General features: G+C 41.0%; 1 protein-coding gene across 3 annotated transcripts in view; it reads left to right on the plus strand.

The window, feature by feature from the left end:
- Positions 1–19,138, plus strand: part of IQGAP2 (IQ motif containing GTPase activating protein 2) — a 279,666-nt gene that overhangs the window by 186,232 nt on the left and 74,296 nt on the right. For all 3 annotated transcript variants that reach the window (XM_053664428.1, XM_053664429.1, XM_053664430.1), the window contains exons 12-13: positions 920–1,044; positions 10,879–11,042. In XM_053664428.1, the coding sequence (XP_053520403.1) occupies positions 920–1,044; positions 10,879–11,042 (289 nt within the window). The remainder of the gene's footprint in view (positions 1–919; positions 1,045–10,878; positions 11,043–19,138) is intronic.

The following is a 19,138-nucleotide window of genomic DNA, read 5'->3' on the forward strand; positions in this document are numbered from 1 at the left end:
TCTCTTTACTTTGGGCTCGAGTGGCTCATGTGAGCTTATGGTTGTAATGTTAGTTCTGTAATTTTTAAATAGGAAAATTGATTATTGAGAAGTGAAAGTTTCTTAGTAATATATCAAGACAGATGTTTTTTCCCTAAAATTTCTCCAGACAAGAAAAATAATTGGAGTGGTTGACTGAACTTCGTTTCCCAGAGGGCTGTGCAGCATGAGGGGGGGTCAAGGGTCTGGAAGGAGGTGTGAGAGTCTGTGGCAAGGAGGGGACACAAGACAGAGTTTTATGTAGCTGCTCTGAAGCCTTAGGCGAAATGGGCAGATGAAGAGAAACTCATCTGGTTCAATTTATACAGCACATCTTCAAAAAAACGTACAGCGAAGGTGTGTGTTACTCTGCAAGGTTTCCGGAACCGCATTTGCATTTTATTTGACCCCTCAGTGGGCCTGTTAGATCTCAAGGTAACTCAACTATGTTAGGGTTACAGCCGAAGGGTCTCTTACAGCTCAGATTTGGGGAAAACAAAAGTAATAAAAAGAACTCTTGATGGAAGGGTCGAGAGCCATGGTCACTCCAAGATGTGCAAAATGGAGGAAAATTAGTATTTAGGAAAGGCAACTTCACAAAGTTGAGAATGTCTATGTGTGTTTTTGTTTTGTTTTCCTTGAGTTAGGTACAAAGTAGGATTTTCAGAAACTTTCATTAAGCAGCATTTGTGCATAAAGTATTTTTTAAGGAGAAGAACAGTATTAGTGTAAGTGAGCTTGCCGTGTGCTGACAAAGCTGCATGTGACAGCTTTTGTCTTTTTTCTCTGTGACTAATCTCAGAACAACTCCTCTCAGGCCCCTCGTGTCAAATTGAAAATGCAGAACCTGAACTAAGAATGAATGTCTCTGATTGGTGTCCTGATGTTTTCCCTCCCACAGGTATGCAAATGAACTGCTCTCCATGAAACTGGAAGTTTTGTCCCAAGGGCAAGAGAACTTAAGCTGGAATGAAATTCAGCATTGTATTGATATGGTTAATATTCAGATTCAAGAAGAAAAGGACCGTAAGTATGGAACACTTTCTTTATCTAGTCTAGTGGGAAGCAAGGTGTCTGGACAACCTGGCTCTCTAAACTGGAGCTACAGATTTTTGCACATGAAACCCTGTGACAGCACACTCCCCTAACATGTATGTATGTGTGTATGTATAATTTGTATGCCTGTGCTACTGCACCAACATATCACAAACATGACAGGGGCATACATGAGAAGGCATGAATGGACAGAATAAAAACACATGTAAATAGGGGTGTGGTCAGAGGAGGGTGCCTGGAGCAGGTCCAGCAGCAACTTGGGTGTGTTCCTCACGGGGGCAGGGCACTGGGACCTTCCTGTGACGTCATGCCCTACACATGGGACAAAGCCCTAAATAGAGGTGCTAATAATTTTTATTTATTGGTACTTCAAAGATGTAGTTACCCTACATAACTCAGTTTTTTGGGCACTGAACTTTATTTTGACCTTTTATTTGGGTGTTTTTCTGAAAGGAAAACACACATATTCCTGCCCTTGGAAGAAACTGGAACATAACCTAACTGTAGCTGTACAATCAGCAGTCATGGGGAATTGCTGTGTTTTTAGAAATGATGAACTACCAGCACGGAAGTGGGCGGGCTCTGGAAGATGTGCCCTGAAATGTGCGTTCTTGAATGTCGCTTGCTTCCTTATCATTTGCCTCTTGTCTATAAAAATGGTGCAGAATGAGGAGCTGTGTAACTTGGGTAATCAGTATATTCACTGCTTTTCTGTAGCATGAATTACCAACTTCAAGCTCTAAGCTGTTTTTTCCATCATAAACCAAACCAACCAGCACCATCATCTCTGGCTTTCTCTGAGCTCTGTGATTTGTCAGCAACATTGGATTCAGATGTCTGATGTTGTTGAGCTCCCTTCTACACTTGACTTTGACTTACTTTTCTAACTCACTTATTCTAAGTTTAATGATAGAGTAGGAAGGCACTTCTCTCACAGGTTCAGGTTGTTTTGTCCTAGTGTGTTTTGGGAAGGTCTTAGGTCTGATTTTCCCAATGCCCTAATTTTAGGATGGTAAAATTACTCTTGGGATAAAATGGATGCCTTTGTTAGTTCATTGCATTTGCATAGTTTTCTTCTCTTTTTCCTATTTCCTGCAAGCACTTGTGCCCAACATCAGGCTGGCACAAGTTGTGTACAAACCTAAATGTCGTCTTTTGCAACCACACCACTTTCTGCTGTCTCTCCACATTTTCCTTCAGTGAGACCTTTTGGAATCCCTGCAGTCAGATGGCTCACACACGGGCCACTTAGCTCTTGTCCAGCATGTTGGCTTGGGAGTTGGTGGTTCTTGCCAAATGTTAATCAAGAGGGAAGCACTACTTCGTGCAGATGTTCAACATCAACTCCTGGGGGAAACGATCCTGGTGTTTGTGTGCTGTTAGGAAGCCTAGTGTCCCAGGCCTCTGTCTTAACTGCCTTCCTCCTGAACGCCGAGCCCCACACTTGCAGTCCCTGCAGCAATGGTTTGGCTGCCTTGGTTATTGCCACCCAAGGGTGGGACTCTTCTCTTTGGGGAGGCAAACAAAGAATCATGTCTCATCTTTGTTTTCTAATGTTTTTCAATTCTTTTTCTTTTTTCATTAAAAATTTATTAAATTTTGGGGGGTGACATTGGTTAATAAAATTATATATGTTTTAAATGTATAATTCTATAATACATCATCTGTGTATTGTAGTGTGTGTTTACCACCCCAAGTCAAGTCTCCTTTCATCACCATTGATCCCCCTTTATCCTCTTCTACCTCCCTCACCTCCCTTTCCCTCTGATAATTGCCACACAGTTGACTGTGGCTAAGAGTTTGTGTGTGTGTCTGTGGGGGGGGTTGTTTGCTTAATCCCTTCACCTTGTTCACTCAGCCCCTGCAACCTGCCTCCCCTCTGACAGCTGTCAATCTTCTCTGTATCTATAACTGTTTGTATTTTATTTATTTTATTCATTAGATTCTACATATAAGTGAAATCATATGGTATTTGTCCTTCTCTGAGTGGCTTATTTCATCTAGCATAATTAATACTCTCCAGGGGCCTGACTGTGTGGTTCATTTAGTTGGATGTCATTCCACAAACCAGAAGGTCAAAGGTTTGATTCCTTGTCAGGGGACGTACCTAGGTTGCAGGTTCTGTTCCCTGTTGGGGCTCATGAGAGAGGCAACTGCTCAATGTTTCTCTCTCACACATTGATGTTTCTCTCTCTTTCTCCATCCCTTCCCCTCTCTCTCTCTCTCAAAAACAAAACAACAAAAACAAAAACCTCTTCAGGTCTATCCATGTTGTCACAAAAGGCCAAGCACCATTCCCTAACTTTCCCCAGTTCTTTCTGACAACACCTGCAGGCCAGGTGTGCTCCGGTTATTTTGGTTGTGTTTCTTATGCAAGTGAAGGTGCATCAGTTCTCAGTGCTGACCAATTGTAGTTTTACTCTCACTCTTGACTTTGACTGAAAGGGAGAGGGGGTGCCACATTTGTCCCAGACCATCTAATAGAGTGTTTGCTTTTACCAAGAAGAGAAAAACAAGTAACATTTGTATGACTTAAGAGAGAGTGGTCTTTTGTAGGTGGAATGGCATTAATCTAGGTAACTGGTGTTCTCCACAAGCTGTATCACACGGCCCTATCATATTCCTTTTCAACATCTTGTCCTGAATGGCAGATGCTGTATCCAGGAGAGTTGTTTCAAATATGCCATGTTGTATTTTCTTTCTACCTTTTGGGGAACTGAATACAGAATATTTAAACTTTCTGTTTTGGTTTGGTTTGTTATTCTGTCAAAATGAGGTATTTTTGTTTACAGTTCCTCAGGTATTGAGTTTGATACCATATATTTAGGGAATTGCTTAAAAAGCTAAATTTTTTAAGTATACCGTCATGAACAGGCACGAATTATACACTGTAGTAACTAAATCATCGGAAAGAGTTGAGAATTTTTCAGCGACATTCTGAAAGTGCATTACTCTCCCTCCCCACCCTGCCATGTGCTCACAGCTCTAATGCCCCATGTGACTTGTGATGTGGGGAAGGTGTGCAGCTGATGGGGAACAATAAATGTGGAAGGTGGATTTAATGGAGAAGATGCTAAATGCATTTTTTTAGACTTGGATACTCTCTTGATTTATGACTGGGAAGTTCACTTTTCCCATTAGAGCCATAGATGAACATTACTTTAACCAGCCTAGACAAGGAATGTTTCTTCCTTTGAATCATTTCCGTTGGAATTGTTGCTTTTTATATTTGGTAGATACCATTCTTTGTAGGTTGCTTCCTCTGCTGTCTCAAATATACAACATCTAGGAGGATGCGCACTCTTTCATTGGACTAAAATGGTAGTCTCACGTGAGGACTTGAAGAAGTGGGCCATGAGCTGAGGCTCAGCAATCTTTGCTCAAATGGGATTTCCCCTTGACTTATAACTGAGGAAGTGATCAGATGCACCCAGGAGGCTTCTGGGTAGGTCTTTCAGCTCCTGTGAGGTCATTTACTATGACCTCAGCAGCTTGTGTCCTTAGAAACACACCAAACAAAACCTAAGTAGGTGATTTCAATCAAGTCAGCTGGCATGCAATCACTCCCGGGTGAGCAGCCAATGGGAACACACATTTCTCATAGTTATGTTAAGATCATTTTTGGATGGGGTGTTGAAAAGTATTTAGGACAATCTACCCAATGAAAGGAAGTATTTTGTGCTCTCTAGTTTATAATACTCCAGGGTAAAATGATAATACCTTGTGTGTGAATAGTACTTAAACTTCCCTAAGTTGTTTCCAATGTTTTGAAATAATGTAACTTACATGTTAGAGAAATACTTTTACTTTTTCTTCAAACATATTTCAGTACAATAAACAGGAATAATTTCTAGTCATTTTAGATGGTTCCTTCTCTCCTCCAGATAAATCTTTTCATTCTTAGCAAGGTGGTATTTATGGAGTCATCTATTTGGGACATACTTAGCTAAATATTTTACCTTAATTCCAATATTAAGATGAAGATACTTTTTAAAAATTGATAGTGCTTATTCTACTTCATATTTGTAAAGTTGCAAATGTAATCACATTTGTAAAGTAACTTGTGATTGTTTTTGATGAAAAATAACTGATAAAAGGAGAAATAATAAGTTTGGCTTTAAGAAAGTAGAGTAATCCAAAGAATAAAATGTGTATCCAAACCTTTTTGCATTTCAGGCTTTTTTCCCCCGTGTATCTCCACATGAAATTCTTCCAGCTCCAGTGTTCTGTGGTTCCCTCATCCACTGTCTAAGTGAGGCTGGGTTAGAAATTAACATCCCTGCTGCTACTTGTATATAAACTCATCCCCCTTTTTATAGCCGCTTCATTGACATATTCACGTACCATAAAATGGACATGTTTATTGCTTTCAGGGTAGTTTTTATATATTTAAAAGTTGTGCAACAGTTATAAGACTTTTATTCAGCTATCTTCAGATGGTTATTCAGGTTGACTTTCCATATTTTAGCTGCAACTCTGATACAGTGCTGGGAGGAGGCCACTGTGAACTCCCACCTCCTGCACTGCCATCTTGCCGTCTCACCACTGCCTAAACTTAGAATATCTTCATCACCCCAAAAAGAAATTTCATACCCATTAGTGGTCACTCCTATTTGCCCCTCCTCCCATCCCCTATGAACCACTAATCTACTTTGTTTTTATGGATTTTCCTATTCTTGACACTTCATATAAATAGAATCACATAATATGTGGCCTTTTGTGTCTCGCTTTTTTCACTTAGCGTAATGTTTTCAAAGTCAATCCATATTGTATTACTTACCAGTGTACGAGGTCTGTCCAGAACGTATCCAGCCATGTGATATGAAAATAAGAGACATTTATTGAGGGGTATACAAGTTATAAGAAACATTGTACCTAGAACAATTGCTGCCTCAGTCCCCTTCAAGGCAGCACCTTGGGACCTCACACAGTTCTCTCAGTGTCTCTTCCACTGTTCAAAATACTTTGCAAAATCCTATGTTGGAATCGCCATCTGCTGCCCTGTTGTATTTTCCTGAATCTCATCGATAGTCTGAAATATCTTCCCTTTCAAAGGTGATTTTAGTTTTGGGGAAATCCAGAAGTCACAAGGTGCCAAATCTGGGCTGTAGGAGGGCCAAGTCACCTAGGTCATTTGATTTTACACCAAAAAACCCTTCATGAGACATGATATATGAATGGGTGTTTCATTGTGATGAAGCCGCCAATTACCAGTTGCCCATAGCAGAGGCCATTTTCAACATATTGCATCTCTCAACTGATGAAGAACACTGAGGTAGAACTCTTTATTAATTGTTTGGCCTGGAGAGTCGTAGTCATGATGAACAACATCTTCCCAATCAAAAAACGCAGTTACATGGTCTTGATTTTGCTGTGACTTTGCCTTACCTTCTTCAGGTATGGAGAACAAGGTGACTTCTATTGGGACAGCTGGGCCTTCATTTCTAGATCATAGCAGTAGACCCATGATTCATCTCCAGTTATGATTTTCTTGAGGAAATCTGGTTCATAGGTAGCGGTTTGAATCAAGTCATTAGCTACTGCAGCATGATGTTCCTTCTGCTCTGGTAGCAGAAGCCACAGAACAGATTTTGCTGTGACATGTTTCATGGCAAGATCCTGCATCCAAATCCTGGACACAGTAGTTTTTGAAATTCCCAGATCAGCTTCCAGTTCTCGCACTGTCAGTCACCAGTCTTTATTGATTGCAGCCCATACACATTCCACATTCTCAGGTGTTCTGTTTGTTGCAGACCTTCCAGAATAATGGATCACTTTCAAAAGATTCTCAACCATCTTTGGAGCATTTGTGCCACACTTTTATTTGTGCTGCATTTATTGCTTCATCCCCAAATGCCTTCTGAATCATCTAAATAGTTTCCATGGAGGAATGTTTGAGCTAAATGCAAAATTGGATGCAGATTCATTGCTCTACTTGCTCAGTCATTTTGAATGAGTACACAGTACACATGCTCATTCATTGGTGTCAACCACCCATACTGACTAGTGCAGTGAAGTCATCATTGTTCATGCATATGCATTCCAGTTCACTCTCCTTGGCTGCCTGTTTACATTGATGTCATGCAAACTGTTCTCATTATATTAACAATGGCTGGACTTCATCTTCTTCTCTAGATCAAATAATATTTTATTCAATGGATATTTTATTTATTCATTCATCAGTTGATACATATTTAGGGTGTTTCTAATTTTAGCTCTTATGAATACTGCTTCTGAAACATTTGTGTGTAAGATTTTGTGTGAACATGTGTTTTTGGTTTCCTTGAGTGTATACCAAGAAGTGGAATTGCTGGATCATGTGGTAGTTCAGTGTTTAATATTTTAAGGAACTTCCTGTTTATCAAGGTGACTGAACCATTTTCCATTTCCACCAGCCATGTGTGTTCCCATTGCACCACATCCTCACGCTACTTGTTATTGTTCGTCTTTTTATTATAGCCATCCTAGTGGGTAGGAAGTAGTGTCTTTTGGGGATTTGGATTTGCATTTTCCTAATAACTAATGATGTTGAGCATCTTTTCATGTGCTTATTAGCCACTTTATGCTATCTTTAAGGAAATATCTATTTAAGCCCTTTACCAATTTTTTAAAAAATATATTTTATTGATTATGCCATTACAGTTCTATTTCCTCCCCTTCATTCCCCTCCACCCTGCACACCCCCTCCCCCACCATTCCCCCCTTTAGTTTATGACTACGTGTCTTAAGTTCTTTAGATTTTATATTTCCCCTACTATTCTTGCCCTCCCCCTATATATTTTCTGCCTACCGTCTATGCTACTTATTTTCTGTACCTTCTCCCCCCTTCTCCTCCTTCCACTCCCCTGTTGCTAACCGTCCATGTGATCTTCATTTCTATGGTTCGCTCCTGATCTAGCTGTCCTCTTAGTTTGCTTTTATTTTAGGTGTGGTTCTCAGTAACTGTGAGTTTGCTGTCCTTTCACTGTTCATCTTTTTTATCTTCTTTTTCTTAGATAAGTCCCTTTAACATTTCATATAATAAGGGCTTGGTGAAGATGAACTCCTTCAACTTGACCTTATCTGAGAAGCACTTTATCTGTCCTCTCATTCTAAATGAAAGCTTTGCTGGATAGAGCAATCTTGGTTGTAGGTCTTTGGATTTCATGACTTGGAGTACTTCTTGCCAGCCCCATCTTGCCTGTAAGGTCTCTTTTGAGAAATCCGCTGACAGTCTGATGAGAACTCCTTTGTAGGTGACTCTCCCCTTATCTCTTGCTGTTTCTAGGATTCTCTCTTTCATTTTAATTTGACTAACATAATTATGCTGTGCCTTGGTGTGTTCCTTTTTGGGTCCAACTTCTTTGGGACTCTCTGAGATTCCTGGATTTCCTGGAAGTCTATTTCCTTTGCCAGATTGGGGAAGTTCTCCTTTATTATTTGTTCTAATAAGTTTTCCACTCATGGCTGTTCCTTTCTCCCTTCTGGTACCCCTATAATTCAGATGTTGGAACATTTAAAGATGTCCTGGAGGTTCCTAAGACTCTCCTCATTTCTTTGAATTCTTGCTTCTTGACTCTTTTCTGTTTGGCCATTATTTGCTTTCTTCTGGTCCACTCCATTGATTTGAGTCCCAGTTTCCTTTTCATCGCTATTGGTTTCCTGTGCAATTCCATTCATTTCAATGAGTTTAGCCTTCATATGTTCCTCTAACTTGTGACTAAAATCAACCAGTTCTGTGAGCATCCTGATCACCAATGTTTTGAACTGTGCATCTGAAAGTTTGGGTATTTCTTCATTGCTTAGAGTTAAGGGCTCTGGGGCTTTGAGTTCTTCTTGAGCCATAATGTTTTGCTCTGTTCACACCTGTTACTATGAGGAGCGGAGCCTTAAGTGTTCACCAGGGTGGGGACACCCAGGTCCCTGGTTTGTGAGGCTGTATTTGGGGGCGTGGTCAGAGAGGGGCCACCTAGATCACTGGTTTGTGACGCTGTATGTGGAGGCAGGGTCAGAAAGGGACAATAGCAGTCCCCTCTGCTGCTTCCCGCTGCTATGGCCTGAGCTGTCCATCTCACTGCTCGCTCCTTCGCTGGTTTATCTGCATGAGAATGTGTAACCGCAGTCAGCCCTCGGTGGATCCGCTGCCTTGCACCCTCAGTGGGTCTGCCCGCTGCTACTCCACACCTGGGGTCCGCCCACAGCTGCCTGCATGCCTGGGTCGCAGGCCCTGGTCGGTCTGGTGGATCTTTCCTGCCCGACCCCACTCTGCTGCTGGCTCTGCCCCTCTTACTGGTTTGGCTGAAGGGTTCACCTTTGTCAGACTTCCGTATAGTTCAATTTTCTGTGGTTTGGCTGCATTTTTGTTGCTAAAACTTGCTTGTTTTTAAACTTGGTTGTGCAAGAAGGCACAATGTTTCCACCTATGCCTCCATCTTGGTGGAAGTCTCTAAGTCCTTTACCAATTTTAAATTGGGTTTTCATTTTTACTTTTGAATTATAGGAGTTCCTTATATAGTTGGCATATTTGCATATAAGATATACAAGTGCTTTTTTATCAGACACAGGACTTGCATGTATTTTCACCATTCTACAAATTGTCTTTCATTTTCTTTGATGGTGTCCTTTAAAGCACAGAAGGTTTAATTTTTACACCATCTCATGTATTTAATTTTGTCTTTTGTTGTTTGTGTTTACAGTGTCATCACTAATGTGATGTGCCTAACCCAAGGCCACAAAGATTTCCTCCTGTGTTTTCTTCCAAGAGTTTCATAGTGCATGCTTTACTTCTAGGTCTTGGTCCATTGGAGTCATTTTTTGTGCAGAGAGTGATATAGGGAATTCAGCTTCATCTTAATATATGTGGACATCCAGTTGTTTCTGCACCATTTGTTATAAAGACTATTATTTATCTGTTGGATTTTCATAACAACCATGTCAAAAATCAATTGACTACAACTGTAAGGCTTTATTTCTGAATTTGACTGTCCTTATGCTAGTATTAACTATAGATTTGTAGTAAATTTCAAAATTGAAAAGAGGCCTCCAACTTTGTTCTTTTTTCAATATTGGATTTTGGTTTTGTTTTTTTTTTTATCTTTAGAGGAGAAGGGAAGGAGAGAGGGAGAGAAATATCAATGTGTGGTTGCCTCCTGTGCATTCCCTGCTGGGAACTGGCCTGCAACCCAGGCATGTGCCCTGACTGGGAATGGAACCGCAATCCTCTGGTTTGCAGGCCTGCTCTCAATCCACTGAGTTACACCAGCTGGGGTGGATTTTGTATTCTTGATCTCTTGCATTTCCATATGAGATTTAGAATCAGCTTGGCAATTTCTGTTAAAAAAAAAAAAAAAAAAAGAACTGGGATTTTATCAGGAATTACACTGAATCCATTTGAAGAGTATTTCCATCTGAACAATACTAAATCTTTCAATTCATGAATGTGAGATGATTTTTCCACTTATTTAGATCACCTTTAATCTTTTAAATAATATTTCATAATTTTCAGTGTACTTATCTTAATGCTTAAGTTTATTCCTAACTATTTATTCTTTTTGTGATTATAATGTATCTGTAATTGGAATCTATTGTAAGTGGATTTTTCCCCTTAATTTCATTTCAGAAATTGCTGCAACTGTGTAGGGATGCAATTGATTCCTGTACATTGATTTTATCTCTTGTGGCCTTGGCTGTACTTGGGTATTAGTGCTTATAGTTTTCTTGTGTGGATTTTCCATGCCCATCTCTAACTCAATCTTTACAACTGCTGATTCTAGAGAACTTAGAAAGTATTGTGACTTAAAAGGAAAACTTTCTTCATTTTTCTAGGAATTGTGGCGGTAGGGCAGATCAATGAAGCTATTGATGAAGGGAACCCTTTAAAGACTGTAGAAAGTCTGCAGTTACCTACTGCTAAAATTAAAAATGTGGACCCAAATTCTGCCCAGCACTACCAGGATGTTTTATACCATGCGAAATCACAGAAACTGATGGTAAGTCTTAGTGAGTTTGTTTCTTTCGAATTTACAGACTGGATGAGGGAAAAGGCAAAAGGGAGAGGTTTTTTTACCCATTTTTTCCCCTGAAGCTTGTTAGCTTTTTGTTCCAGCAATTGCCTATGAATCAGAATGGAAGTAATTGGGCTGTTATTTTCCTGGCTTCAAACATTAGGGGGAAGCTGGCTCCAGAGCTGATCACTGCTTCTACTCTTTTAATAAAAAGTTAGTTGTGAGTGAGTTTTTGTTCAGAGTTTAAGTCATTGGATATTTCTGAATGCATACTGTGTGCATAGTGAAGCATGTAGCATCTGGTAGGGAAAAGAGAGTCCAAGGCACACATGACACCATTTGAATGTTCTCTGTCCTTATTTTCAATGCTTAAAAATGTATTGAGGCAATAGGCATTCTCTTATAGAATAGTTAAATAATAGTAGAGATAGGTACGTGGTAAAGCATCAAAACGAGGAGCTCCCAGAGTGATTCAGAGATGGTTGGGATCGTTGTGGATTAGAGTTCCAAGAGGAGTTGCAGTGGAGATAGAACAGGAGCTGCCCCCGAAAGGTAAGGAAGAGTTTGTCAGGTAGGTGGAAAGCAGGATGATGTCGGTAGGTAATGGGTAGCGGCATGGTTTGTTGTAGGCATCGGAGAAGACTGACCTGGCCAGAGTTCCCATAAAGAGCAGAGGGTTTTATTTGGCTGTGGAGCTTGTACCAATATTATGAGGAGTCTGACAGATACTGGCCATTATTGGAAGGGTAGTGGGCTGAGTGGTGAGGCTTATCTGACCTGTCACTTGAGAGCGGGAGTGATACTACCTGGGACCTAGCCAGTCATAACTTTAATGTCCCCAGGTGCTAGCCAAACACAAAAGCAGTGAGCGTCTCCTCTGTGTGGGTCTGTAGAACCCAGGAACTGCCTTATAGGAAACAGCAAATACATCCTTAGTGAGAGCAAACATTTAATGACCACCTGCTCTTTGCCAGACATGGTGTTAGGTACTTTGTGCATACTCTCACATAATTCTCATCACAGCTCTATGAACTATCATTATCGTCCTCTTACAGATAATTTAGCTAAGACTAAGTTGTCCAAAGTTACCCCCAAAAAGTAATTATTTCTGAAACCAGGCCCCAGTCTACATGACTCAGAAACATTTATTATTGTACATTAAAGGCCAATGGAAAAGGATATTTATTGCATCATTTTGTATGATAGCAAAAGACCAAAAACAACTGAAATGTCCATCAAGAGGTGGCTTGTTAAATTCCAATATATACGTATCCACATGTGAAATACATCAAGGAGAGTGAATGGCTCTACATTGGACAATACTGAATGTGTGTGTTAAGTGCATGTATGCTCCCACATGCATACAAAAATGGGATCCACACCCATATGTAGGTATGCTTACATGTGTGTAAAATATTTCTGAAAGAAGACACTGGAAGGCAAACTAGGTAGAAGGTGTGAGACTTCTTTTTCTTTTTGTACCACTTCGATTGTTGAATTTTTTACAGAGTGCATGTATTACGTATTCAATGTTTCTAAACTTTCAAAAGGCAAGGGAAACAACTCACAAAGGGCCAGTTCCCCTAGTTACTTAGTCTAGTTTCTAGAACAAAATTTCACTGATTCTGGTGTCCCCTTCAAAGTAACTAATTTCATCTCAAATCATTAGAAATATTCTGGCCTCATCTAGTCTCTAACAGCATACAGAAGTGGTTGCCACTGGGGAAGAGCATTGAGTGGCTAGGCAAGAAAAAGAAATATTTAATCTTTTATTTATTTTTTAATAGTAGGCATGAAATGATGTTTATTTAATGAATGAATAAAATTCCCCTCCCCTAATTGTTTCCTATATTTGGTTCCTTTTTTTAATATATGTTATTGATTATGCTATTACAGTTGTCCCATTTCCCCCCCTTCATTCCCCTCCACCCTGCACACCCCCTCCCCTACCATTCTTCCCCTTTAGTTTATGTCCATGTGTCACAAGTTCTTTAGAGTCTATATTTCCCATACTATTCTTGCCCTCCCCCTATCTATTTTCTACCTACCATCTATGCTACTTATTCTCTGTACCTTTCCCCCTCTCGCCCCATCCCACTCCCTTGTTGCTAACCCTCCATGTGATCTCCATTTCTGTGGTTTTATTCCTGTTCCACTTGTTTGCTTTTGTTTTAGGTGTCATTAATATCTGTGAGTTTGCTGTCTTTTTACTGTTCATATTTTTATCTTCTTTTTCTTAGATAAGTCCCTTTAACATTTCATATAGTAAGGGCTTGGTGATGATGAACTCATTGAACTTGACCTTATCTGAGAAGCACTTTATCTGCCCTCTCATTCTAAATGAAAGCTTTGCTGGATAGAGCAATCTTGGATGTTGGTCCTTGCCTTTCATGACTTGGAATACTCCTTTCCAGCTCCTTCTTGCCTGCAAGGTCTCTTTTGAGAAATCAGCTGACTGTCTGATGGGAACTTCTTTGTAGGTGACTGTCCCCTTAGCTCTTGCTTCTTCTAGGATTCTCTCCTTAATTTTAATCTTGGGTAATGTGATTATGATGTGCCTTGGTATGTTTCTTCTTGGGTCCACCTTCTTTAGGACTCTCTGAGCTTCCTGGATTTCCTGGAAGTCTATTTCCTTTGCTAGATTGGGGAAGTTCTCCTTCATTATTTTTTCAAATAAGTTTTCCACTTGTTGCTCTTCCTCTTCCCCTTCTGGTACCCCTATAATTTGGATGTTGGAATGTTTAAAGATGTCCTGGAAGTTCTTAGGTTCTCCTCATTTTTTGAATTCTGTTTCTTCATTCTTTTCTGCTTGGTTGTTTCTTCCTTCTGGTCCACTCCATTGATTTAAGTCCCAGTTTTCTTTCCATCACTATTGGTTTCCTGTGCATTTTGCTTCATTTCACTTACCATAGCCTTCATTTTTTCATCTAATTTGTGACCATAATTAACCAAGGTGATCAATTTTGCAACCAAAATTAACCATTCATCCAGACTGGTAAGAGGGGCGAAGTTGGTGGCTGGTGGGGAGGGGTCACAGCAGGAAAAAAGCAGTGGGTGGCAGACCCTGGGCTCAGGGAGGAAACGAGCCAACCCAGTAAGGTGCACAAGGCAGCTGGCTGACCACGGTCACACATTTGCATGCAGTGGTTGCCACTGGGGAAGAGCATTGAGTGGCTAGGGAAGAAAAAGAAATATTTAATTTGTTATCTTTTAATAGTAGGCATCGTACTGTGAGCATCCTGATCACCAGTGCTTTGAACTGTGCATCTGATAGGTTGGCTATCTCTTGGTCCCTTAGATGTATTGGTTCTGGGGCTTTAATCTGTTCTTCCGTTTGAGCCTTTTTTGGGGGAGGGGTCTGGTCGTGCCTGTTATGTATGAGGGGCAGAGCCTTAGGTGTTCACCCGAATGAGGGAACCCAGTTGCTGGGTTGTGACACTGTATGTGGGGGCAGGGTCAGGGAACAATGGCGCTTGCTCCACTCTCTCTTGGATTTCAGTCCTTTCTGCTGCTTCCCACAAGCAAATTGGGCCCTTCTGGTGGTGATTCCCATGTGGGTGGGCTTGTGTACATTTTAGGACCCCGTGGGTCTCTCCAACGAACTCTCCTATGAGGCTGGGAGTCTCTCCGGGGACCTCACCCCTTACAAGTGTTTTCAATCGGGGCTTTTAGGCTTTATTTCCCAACACTGGGGCCCTGGGTTGCATGGTCTGTCTCACTCCCTGTTTTTGCCTGGTTTATCTGCATGCAAATGTGTGACTGCAGTCAGCCAGCTGCCTTGTGCACCTCACTGGGTCGGCTCATTTCCTCCCTGTGCCCAGAGTCTGCCATCCACCGCTTTTTTCCTGCTGTGAGCCCTCCCCACCAGCCACCGACTCCGCCCCTCTTACCAGTGTGGATGGATGGTTCATTGTTGTTGGACTTCCGTACAGTTCAATTGTCTGTCTGTTCTGGTGTGGTTTTGATTCTAAATTTTTGTTGTCTTTAATTTTGGTTGTGCGAGGAGGCACAGTGTGTTTATCTACACCTCCTTCTTGGCCAGAAGACCCCTAATCTTTTAAATTTTGTACCATGTATTACCTATGCAAAATAAAGTATAAATAAAATTTACTAAAAGTAAAAAATAAAGCAATATAAATCCTGCTCAGTCACACATGACTAAACTACCTCATTAAAGGAGAGAAAAACTGTTCCTTAAGGGGTGGACTTTCTGTGCTTTTAGCCATCCAGTCAGCATGGCCACGACCCGGCATAGCCCCTGCGCCTTACAGGTGCCCTCACACAGTTTTCCATCTGAGCCTCACAGTGACTGGGGGGATGAGTACTCCCTTATCTGATGTCAGTGAACCTGAGGCTTGGGTTGAACGCCAAGCCGGTGAGTGGGAGAATGACACCCAAATTCAAGCCTTGCGTTGCCACATCCCAGGGCGTGGGGAGGACAGCCTGTCCACCAGGAAGGGTGGGCTGCCTCCCGTTGCTCCCACGGATGTAGCTGTGGCCCTGGCACGGGGCACACTTACTGGCATTTTAAGATAAAAGTTATTTGCTTTGCAAAATAGAGGCAGACTCATAGGTAAAGATCAGCTGACAGCTCTGTGGGGTGGGGTTGGAGGGATTGAACGAAAAAAAAGGAAAAGAATGTACAGACTTGGACAACAGTGTGGAGATGGCGGGGGAGAGTGTGGGTGGAGGTGGAAGAGGGTAAAGGGAGATAAATGGTAACGGGAAAAATACAATAAAACATATATTGAATAATTTAAAAAGTAAAAATAAAGTTACTTGCTTTGGAAACAGAAGTTGCCATTCAAATCTTAACTTTGCTACAAATTAGGCAGGGATTTTAGTCAAGTCACCAAAATTCTCTTTGTTTTAGTTTTCACATGTGTTAAATGAAAATGGTAGTACCTACCTTATAGGATTGGGACTTTGTCCTTGAGGTGAGCCAGACCCCACAAGTGTTTCCAAGGCAGGCAGTGGAGGTCCTGTCCAGTGCATCCCACGGTAAGGTTCTAAATTAAGCCCGAACTCCACAGCCCCCCTTCAGGGCCCCCAGATGCTCACCTGAGTGATCATGAGGTGCCAGCTCCCTGCTGGACACTCTTTCTAAGTGGGGAATCAGTAGCTTTCACAATGTATTTAGAGCATTAAATATGAGCCTGGGGAGCTGGGTTCTAGTTCAGGCGCTAAAACACTTTCGACATTAAAATTAGGGGCTTGAATTGTTCTGGCAACAGCTTTAAACAGATTTAAAACAACTCCAAGTAGTGAATCTGGTTTGGTTATATTCCTATTTTTAAACAGTTTTCTTTCTCTGTCCATTTTTTAATTTAATCTCTATTGTATTTTTTTTCCATTGCCATTTAGTCCCCTCCTACCCACTAGTTTTGAAACTTTCTTTCCTCAGCCTGATCCTTCTCAGTGGGGGGATGTGAGGCAGAATCTGGTTCTGTGTATCTGGTGGGGTCTCTGTGTTTCTCTTTTAACCTCTGCTGTTTTGATAGCTAGAAGTTCCCGTGGTGTTTATGGTGGTATTTCTGTGCCTTGCCTTCCCCAGGTCCAACCGTGGAAAATAATACAAGAAAATGATATTACTGGTATTGCCAGTATAAAATAAAGCTTGTAGCAAACTATAAGGTGTTAAAGGTCTCAATTATATCATCTTCAAATAATGGATGCTGAGTTTTATCAAAGAATGAGGACAGTAATGTCAGTTGGTGAAGACTCTTGGTCCCTGTTAATAGTATTTCAAGTATAATCTTTGTGTGGGCACCAAATTTCTTTTGTCTCTTGGGGAAAGTCTGGGTAATGGGTGTGTTGTTATATACTTAGCAGAGAACATACCTTGTCTGTTCACTGGAGGCAGTGAATTTTGAGCTATTTTAATTTTTTAAGTATATTTTATTGATTATGCTTTTACAGTTTTCCCCAGTTTTGCTGCCCCTCTGCCTGGTACCCACCCCCCTTCACTCCAGCAATTCTACCCCCTCCACCTTAGTTCATGTCCATGGGTCATGCATATAAGTTATATGGCTTTCCCATTGCCTATACTGTTATTAACATCCCCTGTTTTATTTTATTACCTACCCATTTATGCTTCTAAATCCTTGTATCTTTTCCCCCAATCTCCCTCTTTCCCCTCCCAGCTGGTAACCCTCCATGTGATCTTCATATCTGTGGTTCTATTCCTGTTCTGGTTGTTTGCTTAACTTGTTTTTGTGTTTTAGATTCAGTTGTTGATAGTTTTGAGTTTGTTGTCATTTTACTGTTCATAGTTTTGATCTGCTTTTTCTTAATAAGTCCCTTTAACATTTTATATAATAAGGGCTGGGTGATGATGAACTCCTTTAGCTTTACCTTGTTTGGGAAGCAATTTATCTGCCTTTCAATTCTAAATGAAAGCTTTGCCCGATAGGGTAATCTTGGATGTAGGTCCTTGCTTTTCATGACTTGGAATACTTCTTTGCAGCCCCGTCTTGCCTGTGAGGTCTCCTTTGAGAAATCAGCTGACAGTCTGATGGGAACTCCTTTGTAGTTAAGTCTCTGCTTTTCTCTTGCTGCTTTTAAGATTCTCTCTTTATCTTTAACCTTTGGCATTTTAATTATGATGTGTCTTGATGTGGTCCTCTTTGGGTCCAACTTATTTGGGACTCTCTGTGCTTCCTAGACTTGTATCTATTTCCTTCACCAAATTAGGGAAGTCCTCTTTCATTATTTTTTCAGATAAGTTTTCAATTTCTTGCTCTTCCTCTTCTTCTTTCTGGCATCCCTTTGATTTGGATCTTGGCCCTTTTAGAGATGTCCCAGAGACCTCTTAAACTCTCCTCACTTTTTTTTTTAATGTGTATTTCTTCATTTTGTTCTAGATGAATGTTTATTTCTTCCTTATGTTCCAAATTGTTGATCTGAATCCTGGTTCCCTTCTCTTCCCTGTCAGTTTCCTGTATATTTTTTTTATTCCTTTAAGTGTAGCCTTCATTTCTTCCCTTATGCTCTTGCCCTGTTCAATGAGATCTTTGAGCATCCTGATCACCAGTGTTTTGAACTGTGCACCTGATAGGTTGGCTATCTCCACATCGCTTTTTCTGTTCTGTTCCTTCATTTGGGCCATATCTCTCTGTCTCCTCATTTTGGCAGCCTCCTTGTGCCCATGTACTAGGTAGAACCACTTTGATTTCCTGTCTCAGCACACTTGTTAAGTTGTATGAAGCAGAGCCTTGGGTATTTACCAGGGTGGGGCAATATGCTTCAACACTTTGTGGCTCTTTGTGTGGGGAAGGGATTGAAGAGAGGACAGTGCTGCTGCTAGCTGACTTCTGGGGGTTGGCCTGGCACTTGCCCCTTTTCTAGTCACTTTACTCACTTCCTGTATGTGACTGGCACCCCTTGCTGTCCTGGTTGTGGTCCTCAGAATGGGTGAGTTGGCATATGTTCCGGGCTCTCCTCAGAAACTAGGAGTTTCTTCCACCACCCTAAACCCCACTGGGTTTACAGCTCATTTTATGAGGTTTCATTTTTCTAACACTGAGACCCTGGGCTGCAATGATCTAGCCTAGGGCTGGGATCACTTGCTCACAAGGTTATTATCCACCACACATGATTATTATCCACCACACATAAATGTGGGACCCCCATTCCACCAGCCTTGACTGCCACACCACAGATTCCTCTTCTCCACCCCTCCTACCCATCTGGATGAATATAGCTTCTTTAAATCCTTGGTTGTCAGACTTCTGTACAGTTCTGGCTGTTTTATGTTTTTAAGTTAGTTGTGATTCTTCGTATGATTGTGCAGTGAGGTGAAGCTTGTCTACCTATGCCTCCACCTTTAGCTGTTTTTAAATGGAAGGTTTTCCTTGAGAACATGTGGATTATACCCCCCATTAAAAGTTCTATTTTGCTATAGGTGATGTGCTACATAAAAACAAAGTGAGCTTTTTAACAAGAGAATATCGTTGCATATTTTCTATAGTTAACTCTAATTCAGTTGATTATTTGCAGAAATCAGTTCTTTCCATTGAAGTTTTTGTCATCTTGAAATTTATTTTAGATTTGTTTTTCTTGCTTGCTGTAGTATTGACCTG

The sequence above is a fragment of the Artibeus jamaicensis genome, unplaced genomic scaffold (assembly GCF_021234435.1).
Source record: "Artibeus jamaicensis isolate MK-2021 breed Jamaican fruit bat unplaced genomic scaffold, CSHL_Jam_final contig_373, whole genome shotgun sequence".
Lineage (NCBI taxonomy): Eukaryota > Metazoa > Chordata > Mammalia > Chiroptera > Phyllostomidae > Artibeus > Artibeus jamaicensis.